Source organism: Psittacula echo, assembly GCF_963264785.1.
Source record: "Psittacula echo genome assembly, chromosome: 3".
Taxonomy (NCBI): Eukaryota; Metazoa; Chordata; class Aves; order Psittaciformes; family Psittacidae; genus Psittacula; species Psittacula echo.
This window is the reverse complement of record NC_137736.1, coordinates 3920164-3936408: the sequence shown is the minus strand read 5'-3', so window position 1 is coordinate 3936408 and position 16245 is coordinate 3920164. Positions and strand designations below refer to the sequence as shown.

At 38.6% G+C, this 16245-nt stretch overlaps 1 protein-coding gene across 1 annotated transcript in view; it reads right to left on the bottom strand.

Annotated features, from left to right (window-relative positions):
- EPHA3 (EPH receptor A3) overlaps positions 1–16245 on the bottom strand; it is a gene marked incomplete at its 3' end in the record, with an annotated part of 215811 nt that overhangs the window by 136682 nt on the left and 62884 nt on the right. The window contains exon 3 of the mRNA XM_080613975.1: positions 5514–6174. Coding sequence (XP_080470101.1) covers positions 5514–6174 — 661 coding nt within the window. The remainder of the gene's footprint in view (positions 1–5513; positions 6175–16245) is intronic.

Genomic DNA, 16245 nt, shown 5'->3' with positions numbered 1-16245 from the left:
ACTTCCACCCAAAGGGAAAAAAAAATACATCTCAAACCTTTGCTTTATGCCATGTGAATCCCCGCCTTTTTCAGATTTCACGTGAAAGCAAACTCTCTTAACAATTCCTTTAGTATATGATCTTCATATGATCAGTTTCTATATTTTATTAAGCATAATTATTCCTGTACAGAGCCTAAGAGTTAAATCCACACACTTCTGTAGTGTTAGCAACGTAACTGAGCCACTCGGCTATTTCCAAGGCAAAATGTTATTGTCTTTGCAGTTGCCACAACCACATGTGCCTTCCGTCTGTTTTCACTTGCACAGAGTGGAGTAGATACTCACAGTACTCTTTTCTCTTTACAAATAAAGTTATCTTTCATCTACTGTTAAAAGCAAATAAAAAGTGTATTTACTTATGTAGAGACAAAATAGTTAAAGCATAGAAGAAAAATATAATGTTTTTCATCCTTAGCATTAATGATGTTTAACATGTATTTAGCCCAAGTACAGCATTCATTCTCCTGAAAGAATTAAGCAATATGCGATGGTTCAGATTTGGCTGCTGCGGATTGCATTCTTTTCATATCACCACAAACTCAGAGAGAGAAATACAATTTAGGATGTGCTCACCATATGACTTGAAGCACTGAATAATTTAGTGTTAGGGGAAGTTTTGTGAAGTCATTTTCACAATAACCAGGCGCAGTGGGTGAAGTTCACCTCCCTCTCCTTTACCCCTTACTCCCATTCAATCTACCTGATTAATAGCTAAAAATTATGTACATAAGGAAGGACTGTTGAATTACATTCTCTTTCTTTTCCTCTGGCTTTGTTATAGAAAATGTGTCAGTCACTTGTGGTTAAAGCTTACAATTTTATTACATAGTATTACATAGGAAATTTACAATTTAGACTTACTCAATTCCAGCAACTAAAATTTAGAACTATACCTTGAAATGACAGCATGCAGAAAAGGTTAACTTGGTGCTCTTGGAGTAATTTTGTTTGGGCCCAGCAATTTAATTTTACATTTGATAAGGGGAGCCACAAAGCTTGGTTTTGGTCTAAAGGGTCACCTGTTGGAAGCATTCAGAAGAACACTCAAGCTCACTCGCACTCCCACATGGATAAACAATTGCCCATCGCATGTTTGTTAATTACGTACATCATCATCATAAATATTGTTCTCCGTGTACAGCTGGTCTTTCTGAAGTGCATGAAATAAACCAACAACAGAATAGACACATTCAGGATGGAAGAGATTTATTAGTCCAAGCCTGGCAGTGCAGGATTTCCTTTACCATGCGGTTACTGCATTTTTAAAACACAGCTTCTGAAATGAGGCTTCCATTACTTCCCCAAAGAGACTTCTCGATCATTACAGAACTAAAGACATTTTTTCTGTCATTGATCCTACATTTTCCCATTTATTTCGATACTGTTACCCCAACTGACCAACTTTCACATTATGAGATCTATTTCCTCTCTGTAGCTTTTCCACATACAAATCACTCACTGGGCAGGTGATGTGAATGCTCCTTTTCTTTTATTGGACTTTGGGCTGTTCCCAACACTACACCACTGTATAATCTCCTGGTGTACTTGCAACTTAAATATCGCACACAAGCCCCACTGCCCTTTACATAAAAATCACATTGTTTACTTTCAATATGTACAGAGGTAAAAAGGATAAGTTGAGGTACGGAGCAATTGAGCCTGTCCTCCAAATAAGAAGGCACTAGTAGAGAGAGGGAGTTGGGAAAATAGGTATTAGAGACAAGATATTAGACATGAAAGAGACCTTGATAATTGTTAATACAGAAGCTGAAAAGGGAGCAGTTATTACTTTCTCACTATACAAAGGCATGGAAACCCCTATCCAACTGACTTAAACAGAAGGCTTAAACATAGGAAGAAGATATGTTTTCCACATACAACAAGACTTGATATTCACTACCATAGAAACTTAAAGACTAAAGTCAAAAAACAGACTGCAGGTGACAAGTCACCTATTATTCATAGCTTTTCTTACAAGATGCATCTTAAGTCTTAGAAAATCAACAATAGATCAGCAGAAGCTGAAAGGTATACCCTGGAAAGCAGCTCTATACAGTTTCTTATACTTTTCCTTAGAATCTGCCACTACCCACTGTCAGAGAAAGAACGCCAAGGCAGGCAAATCTCTGATCTGATCTGCTATGGTTGTTTGATGGGGAACCAACGGAAAAAAGTTATTCTTGTTGACTGGGAGCAGGATGGAGACCAGAAAGCATTAAGTTTAGTGTGCAGGTCCAGTCAGCTGGTTTGGGTTGTTTTTTTTTCCCCTAATTAAAACAAATTAAAATGCACTAATTCTAAGAGAAAAAATGTTAAAAAGATGTAGTTTGGCCACAACGGCATGAAGACATATTTTAGAAAGACATTGTGAGGAAGAAGTCCTACTCAACCGTGAAATATTACAGTCAGATTAAATAGACAGGATCACTACAACACAAGCACTTAACAAGGCCGTCATAAGTCTGTGGTGGATTACGTATACCATATTTAGTCAACTAACATACATACTAAGGGGAATAAAAGGTGTGGAAGAGCAGCTTTTCCAAGACACTCCCCAATATATCTTACCTTATACAAACCTAATCCCCCAAAATATTGACCAGATATAAAAGTCTTTGCTAGAAAAGGTGTCAAACTGTTAACCTAAAGTATACCACGAAGACCAGAATTCCTCAAGGTGAGGTATACATTTTGCTTTTGAGAAATTATGTCTACACACACACAGAATAAGGAGGACAAGCATGGTGACAGAACAATTAGTCTTGCTTGTTTAACTGAGTGACAGGTAGGTATCTTACTGCTGTACATGTAAAATGCTTATCAGCTGCTAGGACCCAGAAGAGAAAAACAATCTTTCCAACAAGAAACAATACACTGAGTAAAACAAATAGTCTTGGCTTTGATAATTTACATACAAATACCTTCAATAAACATGCATGGTTTTATATGTACATGTACACCAACAGCAAAAAATGGCTTGAGCCTTATGTCAACGTCTCCTGGCTATGCAGGCAAAAGGAAGAAGTTGTGGACAATGGCACAATTTGTGTTATCTGGGGTAATGACTGTGCCTTAATATTTTTCCAAGTACCAAGAAAAGCTGTTCTGAGTGAATTTTAAATAGGCTGATTATATACTATTAGAGAGCTTCATTTTAAACATCAGTGATAATTTCCTGCTAATCCTGAAAACAGTGTTGTGGAAGCAATCAAAATCAGCAACAGTCTGAACACTGGGTCAGTGACAGACACTAAGCTGTTGAATGTTTTCAATTACTGGGAAGAGAATATTGTCTATTAGTTGTTACTCTTTCAAACTTCAACTGGGGCTTTTTCTCTTTTCCTAAAATGATGCCTTGATTCCAGCCCAGCTTTGCAACACCATCTTGGATCTTCTTCAGATTCTACAATCCTGACTTGGCTGCCCTTTTGATGACAAAAAACAAACCTCCCTCCCCCAAAAAATCTAAACCCCACATGAAAGAAAACTATTAAACTCCAACACCCTAAAAGAAGGAGCAAGAAAAGGAGAGAAGAACAAGAAAAGGAAAGGCGCAGGAGCTGCCTTGAGCCTGAGGTCAAAACTGAACTCTTTTCCAAGCCTTCCAACTGTGCTGAGTAACAGATGCCAACAAATGGGAGGTTTTGAGTTACTGACTGCTTTTAGAGTGCCACTTCAATCACACCACACTGAAAATATTTATAAATATGACTTACAATAAAAGTTAGTAGAACATTATATGTTAAATCGGAATAAACGAGAAGGACCTGTCACTATTGTTAATGGCTTCATCATATATCACTCCCTTGATCAACAGTTGGTGACAAAGGGTTGGGAGGGAGGAAGAAAAAGATAGTAGTCCTATGGACTGATTTTATGCCTTCCAAATCACATATGATATACCCACATATGGATGTGAACTCACTCCTAATCTCTGCAGAACTCAGTAGGAGCTGCCTTGCCTATCCCAAGCATTCGCAAACCTGTTTTTAATAAAACATTTGATTTTCCTTTACTTCATTTAGTTCAACTTTTGCTCAGTTGTAGTCTGTCACTTTCTGGAGTGACTGGCTTTGTGTGCTTACGTGTAACTGAAACGTTAAACCAACAGCTTTCAACCATTTACAAGGACACAGGCTTCACAGTAAGCAAGACTACGTACAGTGGTTAAAAGAGTATCGCTAACAATTTAGCATTTTTAAGTGTGGCTATAGGAGGTCCTAGATGAAGCATTTCTGAATAATAAAATATCCATTCCTGGACTCAGCTTTTAACAGAAGAGTAGAACTTTCGTTACTATCAATATCTAACTGCAGAAAAAGATATTCAACAGACTCAGCTCCCCAGTTTATTCATTTTGAGGGCAAAACCAATGTTAAAACCTATTTAAAAACAAAACAACAACAAACCAACCCACGCTCTCACCCCTTTCCTCCCACAGCTTCCTGTCATTTTCCAGAAGAAAAGTCACCTTAATTTGAGCAACAGTGGCTATGGTTTGGTGGGCTCCTACTAGCTCCACAGGACTTGTTTGACAAAGCTTGCTCTAGGACTGATATAAAAAGAATAGGTGCTCCTATTCTGAAACCAGGTTCAATATACATGCATATGCACATGTATACAGACACACACACCCCCTCACCTCCCCAGTATGTAGCTACCACTCCTTCCATCCATGGCATTTCTAGAGGTTACTATTTAACTTTCACTTATTTATTTGATGGAAGACCTTCCGCCACAGCCCTTTGAGGCACTCTGTGAGAAGGGGTTTAAGATTCAACTAGCACAAAACTTCAAAATGTACTTTTATAATAAAGCAAAATGAAGACCACCATGATTTCAGTTGATATTAAAATCAGGGGAATATAAAATGCATTTCTCTAACGTTTAAAAGACCAAAATCCCCGGCGTAGTCTTGTTCTTGGGAGCATTCACATAACCACAGTTTGCAGAAACCAAAAGTTTGGGGAAAATTATTTTGAGTATTCATGCAAATGGAATTTTGAAGTTCAAATATTCGTTTTCCAAATGTATCCACATTTAGGAGCTACACTACCTGAAACCACGTTACCTGGGTTTTTTCTGACAGATCCCAATTAATCAACACAGCTCAGTAGCAAAAATTATACATCAAGCCACAAAGTTCAAGGAAAAGTTCCACACAGAAAAATCAAACATTTGGACACAAACAAAGCATTTGAGAAAATTATAATCTACTGAAACGAAGTCCAAGACTGGTAAGAGAGATGAGATGTGCTACGCACTGTATGAACTAGAAAGCAGCTGTTGACCTTTATCAAATTACATTATTTACACAGATTTAAATAAACCCCCTTTTCATGGCGATTTTAGGAACTAATTCAATTCTGCCAAGAACTTGGAGAAAATTAACATGACCCAATACACAGAGTAGGGACATAAAGTGAAGCCCCTGTTAATAATTGAACTATGAATACGGAGGGCATTGTTACCTTGGCACGCAAAGCCTCTTTCTTCATAGCCAGCATTACACAAGCACTTCCCTATGGGCACTAGCCATTCTCCTTCTGTACTGCAATACATCTTGGGCGGCTCTTCCTCCTTGGAATGATTGACACAAGAACCCCGCACCTCCACCAGTGACTGGGAGTCCATGGGTACTGTGTCTGGAAACATGGCGAGGTTCTTGACAGTGAAAGGGCACTTTTTGAAGTACACTCGCACTGAGACTAAGGCAACGCACGCACCTACATCTTGAAAAGCCAAGTAAAAGCCTTTCCTGCTGACAGGCCCCACCTCACGGACTTCTGTATTCAGCTTTAAAATTCGGTCCCCAAGATCCATTTGGGTGAAACTCTCATCAGCTGCAATGGTGTCGATCTTTGTAAACTGATGCTCTCTGAACTTTACCGAATGGTCATCATCAGACTCCATATAATACAGATTGAAAGTCTCTTTGCAAGTGCCCAGAACTAAGGGGATACTATTACAGTCCCGCAAGGTAAACTTGAGCTCCACGTATATCTTCTGAGCTGAATTGCGCGGAATCCAGTTTGTTCGCAGCCAATTGTTTTGACTGTGATCCATAACATTGCACACCTGGTAAGTTCTGATTGGAGTATAATGCTCATCAACACCACTAATCTCTTCCCACTGGAACAAGAAGAAAAAAAAAGAAAACAGAGAAAAAATGAAATTCACATTTAGAATCAAAAGTTGTGAAAAAGCAAAAATCGCTTTGCTTGGAATCTATAAAATAGACAAAGTCTGGGTGAGCTTGCACTTCTTTTTTTCCTATTAAACATACAAACATATTAAATGAATACAGAATTCACCATTAAGAACTCAATCTTTACCAAGTTATTTCAAGGTGGCATGAAAGAGATGCTACAGCTGTTTTGCATTATTAAAAACCTGAGCTGTCTTAAATTACATGCACTGCTGTTCTTTCAGTCATGATGCGAACGTGTCTTTACAACCACACTCATGCCAAACAGAAGATGTTTATCAGGACAACACCACATTTTCACTGTTAGAATCAAGTTGTATTTCAAAGATTAAACAAAATTTAACATCTTGCAAGCAAAAAGCCAATGGCTCCCACTGAAATTTCATATAGTCATAACAAAAAGTTAGTTTTAAATTCATTCAATGCATGACAATTGATTTTGCCTCGGTTATATGTCCTTTGGACAAGTCAAGCTTAGCCCAGTTGCCAGAGCTAATAAAAATTACCACCAACTTACCGTATCTTAGAATCACAGAATCATAGAATAGTTAGGGTTGGAAAGGACCTTAAGATCATCCAGTTCCAACCCCCCTGCCACGGGCAGGAACACCTCACACTAAACCATGGCACCCAAGGCCTCGTCCAACCTGGCCTTGAACACCACCAGGGATGGAGCATTCACAACCTCCCCGGGCAACCCATTCCAGTGCCTCACCACCCTAACATCTTGGTTACCTAATTCTTCTGTGGACCATATAGGTTATGATGCTAGAATGATTTTTAAAGTATACATACTCATCAGTTGTTTTTACATCAGTCATAAGCTGATAAACTTACTTAATCCAGACAGGGAAGGAATGGGTTTCCTTCTTGTGAATTACTCATGTACCAGTCCTACCTGATATCTGAAGTCACTCTCACCAGAGAGGAATATTTACCAAACGCACAAAAAAAGAAATCCTATAGGGATGCTTAAAGTAACTATTTACTGTTAGCCATGTACCATACAAAACTAAGTGACTTGAGATGCATCTTTCTTCATTTTTTCCCTGAATGGATAACTAGGACCAAAATGTTTTTGGTTTTTAGGGTCATCATTCTTCAGCTTTTATGCACACAAAAGCTGCCGCTGTTCTATTTTCCGAGTCTTAAATGCCTGATGATGCCTCACCACTAAAGTGCTAGAACTCATAGCAACAAATAATGCCTTTATGGACTCACAATACTACTAAAGTTGAAAGAAACCCTTCCAGATCTTCTAGCCCACCCCACTGCTCATGCAGGGTTGGCCAGAACAGATTGCTCAGGATCCTGTCCAGTCTAGCTTTTGAATATCTCCAAGGATGGAGACTTCACAGACTCCCTGGGCAGCTGTGCCAGTGTTTGTTTGTACTCAGAGTAAAAACGTTTGTCCTTATGTTTAAATGGAATTTCCTGTATTTATGATTGTATCCATTGCCTCTTGTCTTTCACTGGGCACCAAAGAGTCTAGCTTCACATTCTCTATATCCTGCCATCAGGCATTTATGCACCTTGGCAAGATCCCCCTGAGCCTTATCATCTTCTGTACTATGCTTCAAAGTTAATTACACAAACAAAAGAGGCAAAGTTCCTATTATGATAATGAAGCACATACTAATAGAGCATATGTTAGCACAGCAGCTAAAGAAATCCTTGCTCCGCTATCACCCATGTACACCGCCTCTACAGAAGACCACAAATGCTGCCCCATGCAACCAGATGTAGAGCAGCTGAGGAGCAGTAGAGCTTCAAACAGAGCTGTTGCATTCTCCAAAAACTAGCGATGCAAGGTAGACAAAAAGAAGTATGTCATGAAAAATCACTGCCACTTTGGGGGGAGGGAGACAAAGAAGAATTTCTACCAGAAAAACACCTTCCCTCAAAAATCAGATCACATCAATGTTATAGTCAAGATCTCAGCCTAACAATTATTCATTTTACCTATGCACTACTTGATGCAGGACCCTGGTGTACTGCTTAGCAAAGTACTATTTCCACTATACTGACGAAGAAACTGAGGTGCAGAAGTGTGAACTGTCTCTACAGTTTCCTGGTTTTACAGTACATGCATTGAAGACACACACAAAGAAAGGGAAAATAAAGAAACGGCCACATCAGAGTAACATCTGAGAGTTCTCAGTCTCAACCGACTTTAGGAAGTTTGATATGACTAAGAGCTGGCCTGCACAATGAAATTGTCCACAAACCACTGAAGATGTGATTTTAAATCATGTTATTAAACCAGCAGATAAAAAGCAGTATAAATAATCTTCCTTTAATTGAAACAATGTTTATTTTAGTTCACTTTACAGATCTGACTATACACAAGTCTTATCTCTTCCTGACTAGTTCAACAGAGTTAAAAACACAATCTTGGATGTGTATACAGCAGCTCAAATGTTGCAGCAAGCCATAATATGCTACGCTGCCAAAGAGAGCTAGCAGTACAGGGATGCTCTGAGTCAAAGATACTACACTTAGAACTCATAGCCACTTGAGAGCTTGAAGTCACAGGGCAGCCCATCAAACAAGGACAAGCTCTTGCCCGCAAAAGAAGCAGCTGGACCCTGGCTCCCAGCCTCTGCCAAGTTCCCACAACTGAGTGGAGGACAGATGTCCTTGTACAAGCATGGCTACTGAGCCAATAATCTAATGCTGTTGCAAAAAGCCATTCAGATGCTGTAATTGCCTCCCATGAAGCTGGATATACCTATTTAACTACAGGTATTACCTGAACAAAAATATTCAGTTACAACAACTGGATGAAATTAGATAAGATTATATAATGAAACATCATTTTACGGACATTTAAAGCAGCTCACATTGATTCGGAAGTGATCTATTTATTATCTCCTCCATATAATTTCTAATCAGCTCAACAGATTTCAGATGTCCAGTGGGAGACAGAAACAAAACTCGCAGAATTTAAAGCATCTCCACGGCAGATGTTATTATTCTGAACAAGTTTCATTTCAATGTTTTTCCCAAAAGTTTCTTATCCAACATGCTTACACAGAGTTGAATATGGATGTACGAACTTCACAATAAAGGTAGCACCGCTACTATGTTCTTCACCTTGAGGTTACAATATGCAATTACCACTTCATTAATTTGCAATGAAGACAAAAATTCTTGGAAACAATTGTAATCCATGTTAGCCCACTTACACAAGCAACAAAAGTTCAAATCTATCATTCAATGCTGAAGCACTGCTGAATGGAAGCACACCAGTCCCACCCCACCATCGCTGATGGGCTCTGCCAGGTCCACCTTCGAGCTGGCTGGCATTGGCTCTGTCAGGCACGAGAAGCTTCTCAAAGAAGGCACTCCTGTAGCCCCCCTGTTATTAAAACCTTGTCGCACAAACCGAGTGCAATACGTTAGCTTTACAGAGAGGTACTGTCCCAAAAACATGCTGGCTATTAAGAGGATAAGTGGCAATGGGAAGCAACTCCCTTGTGCAGCATCGCCAAGCAGCCTATTCAGTATTACAATATTCAGTGCAGTTTTACTTGATACAGGCATCATTCTGACCTATATTCCCAAACAGCTAGATGCAATAACAGAACAACAAGGTAGGAGATCTAAAGTAAAGGAAGAGATATATAAACAGGAGTAAGTATGGGATAAATCCTACTTCCAAATTTTAGAGAAAAGCAGAAAAAATCTATGATATTGCTTATAATAGAAGACATAGATCTCTCTTACAACAAAAGCTACAGAGAAGGTGCCCTTACTGTAGGGAACAAAAGAGATACTTCTTTTTAAAGTATCCTTAGATACTTTTTGTTTCTAATTATTCTTCTCATTACTGTGTATCTAAGATACTTTAAACACATGAGGAAAATTCTGACCTGCTAGAAGGTGGGGGATAAATCAGCTAAAAGAGTTACTATGTTGTAATTAAAATGAGTCTTTGTAACTTAGGATACATATAGTACAACATTTTGAGCACACAAAAACCTGGTTGAACGGGTCAAAAGACAGGTAGCTATAATAAATAACACGAGACTGAAAAGTCATGAAGAAGAATTCAGCCAAAATGGAAATGAGACAATGAAATGCAAAGAGAATAATGCAACAATGATATGAGATTCACGGAAAGAAAATTTCAGCTACAAGGCAGATATTTACTTTATATAGGCCAAACAGATAGGTGAAAGGGACATGCTTCTTTTCACCTTATGCATTGAGTCCAATTGCTGCTGCTTCCTTATGCTGCTCCACTGTCAGCTTCCCTTCCTCCCACCTTCAGCTTCCCAGAACTATTCCCATCTCGTGGAAAACTAGCATGGCACAGGAGGCTAATTTCTACTGAATCAATTCTCCTAAACAGTACATCACGCAACCACTAGCATTTCTGCAGGAGCAAGAACATAATGCAATAGGCAAGAAAGCATCCAGCAAGAGAGTATGGTCACCCAAACTCAGTTACCTTGGAAACCCACCTGAAATTCAGAAAAACTGTTTCTGAGGATACTGCATTTTCCCATACAAAAATTCATCTTATTGAAGGTTTGCTAAGAGAAAATAAGAACAGTGCCAGTTTTTGCCCTCCAGATAGATGGAAAAGATAAAGCAGAAGGTATCTGAGGAATAAGCAGAAAGATGAAGGAAAAGCTGTCACACAAGAGTACACAGCCGTGACAGCAAAGATATGCTGCAGAAAATGTGTGCATAGGCGTTGGTAAGACCTAGAGAAGGTTACCTGAGCCAAGAAGGAAGGAACTGGCCCTATCTAATACTGAGGTGGGAGTCAGGCGGAGAACTTAAAGGAGAACCTGTTGAGATGCTGGCAGAATAACTGCATGAAAGATCTGTACTTATACTGTGTAAATCAGACACTGGTGGGACTCAAACCTAATTCTCACCTCAATTACATGCAACTACGTGAGTAACTCTGGTCCATGGGGCATTACACTTCATAAGTGCCCCAACTGGCATTTCTTTCTTTTAGTACTGTGCAGCTACAGAATATTTATCAGTCCTGGCTACGGTTAGACTAGAAATTACCAGCCAGCTTCTAAATGCTGGAAGAACAAAGGGATGAGAATGTCTTCCAAGCAATTCAAAAAAGGCTGACAAATCCAAGTGTTTCTTACTGAAAAGATTTATAACATTGTGTCAGGGATTTTATGATAGCAAGGTGGGAGAGCTGGAAATGTGAGGCTGTGACATGAGGCTTTGGGTGCTGGGTTTGTTCCTATCATCAAGAGGGATGGAAGGAACAGAGCTGTGACCACCACTTCTGAATTCACATTACCCAATAGATTACGCGATTCTAATGCTTCAGGCACCTTCTACACTTCTGAAACATGAAGAAGAGAAGTGCCATAGCACCACTCCCTTCTCAGCACGTCATTTGGCTTTGGAAAGTGTTCTTTTGTTTGCTTTTCATTTCTAAATCTTCTTTGCATACTGTTAATGGCAGGAAACAAGAGAGTGCTTTCAGTGGTATAGAAAAACCTCCGAGATCCCCAGGGAGAGGGTGTAACTCATCCGCTCCTGTCATACTGACTGAGAAAGTTGGGACATAAAGGATTTTCCCTTCCAGAACAGATGTAGCAGTGTGTACCAGACTTATGGCTTTGGTTTTTTAATTCCATTTTCTTTACAAAAGGGAACATATAGAAGCGAACACGAGCCATTTCCTGGAATGTCATGAGCAGTCTCACTAAAAAGTTCCCTCGCAATGCGGGAATCTAGAGCATGATTTATCTCCTCAATTCTTCCATCCTTCCTGTGGTGTACTTCAATTGGGTGGCTTTTTATCCTTCAAATAAAAAACGAATATAAAAATCTGGAGTTTATACTAAGAAATTGAAGGGCATTTTGCGATTTACGATACATAGGCATGATTCAGAAACCCTATGTTTTCTCTTGCAGCGTCCCATTGCTATGCAACTCCTAAACTATGAAAGTCCTGCTAAAAACACAGTTATACAGTCCTTCAAAATACCACTGGAACCCAGGGAGCTAACTCTGAGACTCCATTGAGAACTTCAGGCAACAGTTTAACAACATTTATTTACAATTTTCTCTTCCACTAAGAAATCCAGTATAACGCATTTGGTATGATTTGGTATGAACAGCAGTTCAAGTAACGTTCAATTGTCCTTTAACATAAATTAATACTTCTAACAGTAGATACATAGCATGTAACTTAATACTACATAACCTCTGTTCACGCTAGAACACAGACTGGGAATACAGTGCTGAAGAATCAGAAGGAAAACACTGAGTGAAATGACTTTGAAGCCACATAGAAACATCTTCACGTGCTAGGATGTCTCACCCTCACCGAGCACAGCAGTCAAATCATTGCTTATTTCTGAGCTAACTTCAAAAAGTGATTGTTTTTTTGTTGTCAGTGACATTGCTTTTCACTGTCTGTGAGCGTCTCACATAAGCCTCTACAGAACCGCCCTTCAAGTTCTACCTGAAAACCAGGGTTTGTCCTAATACTGAAAAATTACCCTGTTCTCATACACTGCCTCTTAGTATTCAGTGCAGTTTCTGCAACTCCCTTCCAAACAAAAACATCATTATGATAGGAGCTCACATTTCAGATAGTCAATACATGCAACTTTTCAGCATTTGACTGACAGAATACCAACTGGCTAATAACCTTTTCTTCTTTTCCTCTTCTTCCCTGCCTTTGGTTGCCAGGCAGTCTCAATAAAAGGAAGTACCCACCAAGCCACACCATGAGCAACAGAATAAATGAAGCCCAATTTCCTATAAATCTGTGTCTCATGCTGGGTCTCCAACATGGACTCTGATGTTTAAAAGAAGGTGAGCACAAAAAAGTCTCTTCTTCGTTTGGAACATTAATGCAATCTCTCCCTCCCTTTCTCTCCTTCTTTGGCTATTCTCAGAAATCATGTAGGGACCTTAAGCCTTTGGAGGCCTCTGCTCCTCTGTCAATCTGCTAGAATTCACTTCCGAGTTCAACAACCATTAAGGGGTAGCTTCCAGTTTCTCCAGAGACTATGCCACAAAGGTGGCAATGGCTTCACAGACGGGCCAAGCATAGTATTTAAAACAGCTAAGATTAGTGTAGACACTATGCATTAAAAACCCTACACATCTACAATTGCAAGCAGAAAAATCAACATATTCTACTATGAGCTTCAAGTTAGGCACATGAAGGTTTTAGGAAGCACTTAGAATATGCTGAAGTAGTCCAAAACTCTACAATATACTTTCAATTCCTGTAAGTGCTGAGATGAATGATCTGCAGACATTACTCTATATTATCCTAATACCAATTACAATTAGTATTTTCCTCAGCAAGTAGTTTTAAATGAAATTAATGATTTAAGAAAAGGGAAAAAAGTTACAGCTGGCAGTTCAGTAGAAGTCCTGAGCATAAGCATAAAGCAGGCATTCCTGGTGAAAAGTTCATTCCATTGGAAGCAAGAGATTGATGTTAAATAAGTATTTGACTTTTTATTTGATTATTCTTTTCAGAGTTGTATTTCTTTGTGCCAGAAATGTATAAACATTCATTTTCTTATGTTGGAAAATGGAAGTGCTACCAACAAGCACGTAACCAAAGAAATTCAGCTACGACAACCTTGCCAAGTTGATATTAAACCCAATTTTGTATAGTTGTTGCTGTAATAGGTAAGCATCCTTCAGCATTACACAATGCTCTCTGCTATTTTTCTTAAGAATGGGAAATTAGTCCTCACTGATATAAAGCTTTCATTTACTTTTTGGTGTCTATCTGACCCTTGCCTGAGAATCCTTGATCTTTCTCTCAAGGGACACTTGCCAGTAATGTGAGTCGAAAGGTTGAAATAAACCCCCGCCTCCTAAGGAAAATGCATTAGAAAGGACTAAAACTGAACAAACAATATTGAGTAAAGGGAAACCACAACAAAAAGACAAAACCATCAGAGACATTTGTATCTTTATACAAGAATGCAAAAGATGAACAATTTTCTGACAATTCTGTGCCTGTCACCTTTATTAACTGAAAACAGAACTCATGCTGAGTATAAAACATCTCACTTAACTTTATACCATAGCAACATAATAGGCCAAGATTGAAAGCCTAAGGCGTGGGAATATTCACCACTTATCTAGATAACATTTGTATCTGGGGGGGGAGGTTGTTGGTTGGCTTTTTGTTGATTGTTTTTTTGTTTAAGAAGATTTTGAGTTAAAAATCTTTCAGTATGATAATAGGAAATTATATACTAATTAAACATATATATATATACACACATATTTCAGTCTAACACTTCCTATCGCACACTATCAAATATTTCCATCATGTTGAAGCACACATTTGGGAAACAGGTTGCACGATTTAAGATGAGATTAATAACTTTGATGCCTCCTTTTTTATAGTAGTCAGATCTTCTGTTGACTTTTTTACTATAACATTAAATATGTCCAAATTCAGATCAGTAAGAGAATCAAGCTTTCACATATGTTGAACATGATTCTAATATATTCTACTCAACTTCCTAGCCAATACACAGAGAAAAAGAACTTTTTCACTTACTTGAAAGTAAAATTGTATTCAAGGACAGACTTCTTATAAACAACAGCCAAAATTCTGAGGAGGAGTGAGGAAATCAAGCAGCCAAAATAAATTAGCACACATTTTAGGACAGCTTGAGACTAGAAATAAGATAATTCAAATCTACATGAAAAGTGGAACCTTCCCCACCATGTAAAAGTTTAACTAAATAGTAACAGGATGCAAGAGCTCTGAAGCTTGCTATTAGCAAAACCCATGTAATGACTGTATCGTAGAAGAATGCAATCCAGACCAGCTCATCAACATTAAAACACTTTTCTCACAACGGCGTCAAAGATGCTAATGCAAGGTCCAGAAATACCAGTCAGCTGATAACAGAGGACAGAAAATCATCCACTTTGGGAGTTCAAGGAATTCAGGAAGTACCATGGAAATGTTTGGCTTTCAGAAGTCAATGAAATTACCTGCTGGCAATGGGTCTCTCCCCAGTTTCAAGTTGCAAATGAAAGAATTTCCCAATTAAGTTACACAAGCAGTGAAATTATCATTGCCATCACATAAACCCTTCTAAAACACAGACTTTGATAGGCTTTCTCCTAATAATGTTTTACTAGTCTATGATTTTACATCAAGCAGTCTTAACTGCTACATAAAAAAAAGCTCTGCTGTGACAGAAAATAAGCATATTGTGGAGAGGGTAAGTTTGAAAGGAGGATATACTAGTATAAAATTACACACTGCAATAATCACTTTAAGATCCACCTGGTACCACCACTGTGGTGTTCTTCATTTTCTGTCCAGTTACCCACTGAAATCTTTGCTTGTGTGGCAGCAGACAGAACACACCTGACTGCATGTCATTGCATTCAGGAGGCTCTGTTTGTAGCCTCAACCTAAAAGTTGGGTTTTCTTCATAACTAAGCAAACAGTTCCAGAATTACAGTGAAGATAATCTTAATTTCTTGTCTGATGAGAACTCGGGTGAAATGAGAAACTCATGAAGCGTATCCAGACACTAAATTAGGCCAACAAACCCCAAGATAGAGCATTTTTCCATACAATGTATAGCTCCAAATAATCCAAAACAACCAGATCTAATGGACAATTCTTATGTAACCTTTTGCCTGTTTTGTTTCTTCATATTTTTTTCTTTCACTATAAGCAAAGTTAAAATAGTGAAATTATTTGTTCCAAAAAATTATGAATAGTGAATTTCTGATTTTTTTTTCAATTTATTTGTTTTTATTTTTAAGAAAAGCAAGTCCACCCTTATCCTCCCCACAAGAACATGCATTTTCTGTCACATGAGCTGACAGGGGACTGGGAAGAAACCGTGTTCCCATGACATGACCATAGAACCATAGCCTGGTCAGAAAGACAAGACCAGACTTGGAAGAAGTTGTGAAGGACAAGAACCTCCTCTCTCTTCCTACTTACAGCTGCATCATCCGCTGCTACCTACAGCACAATACATTCT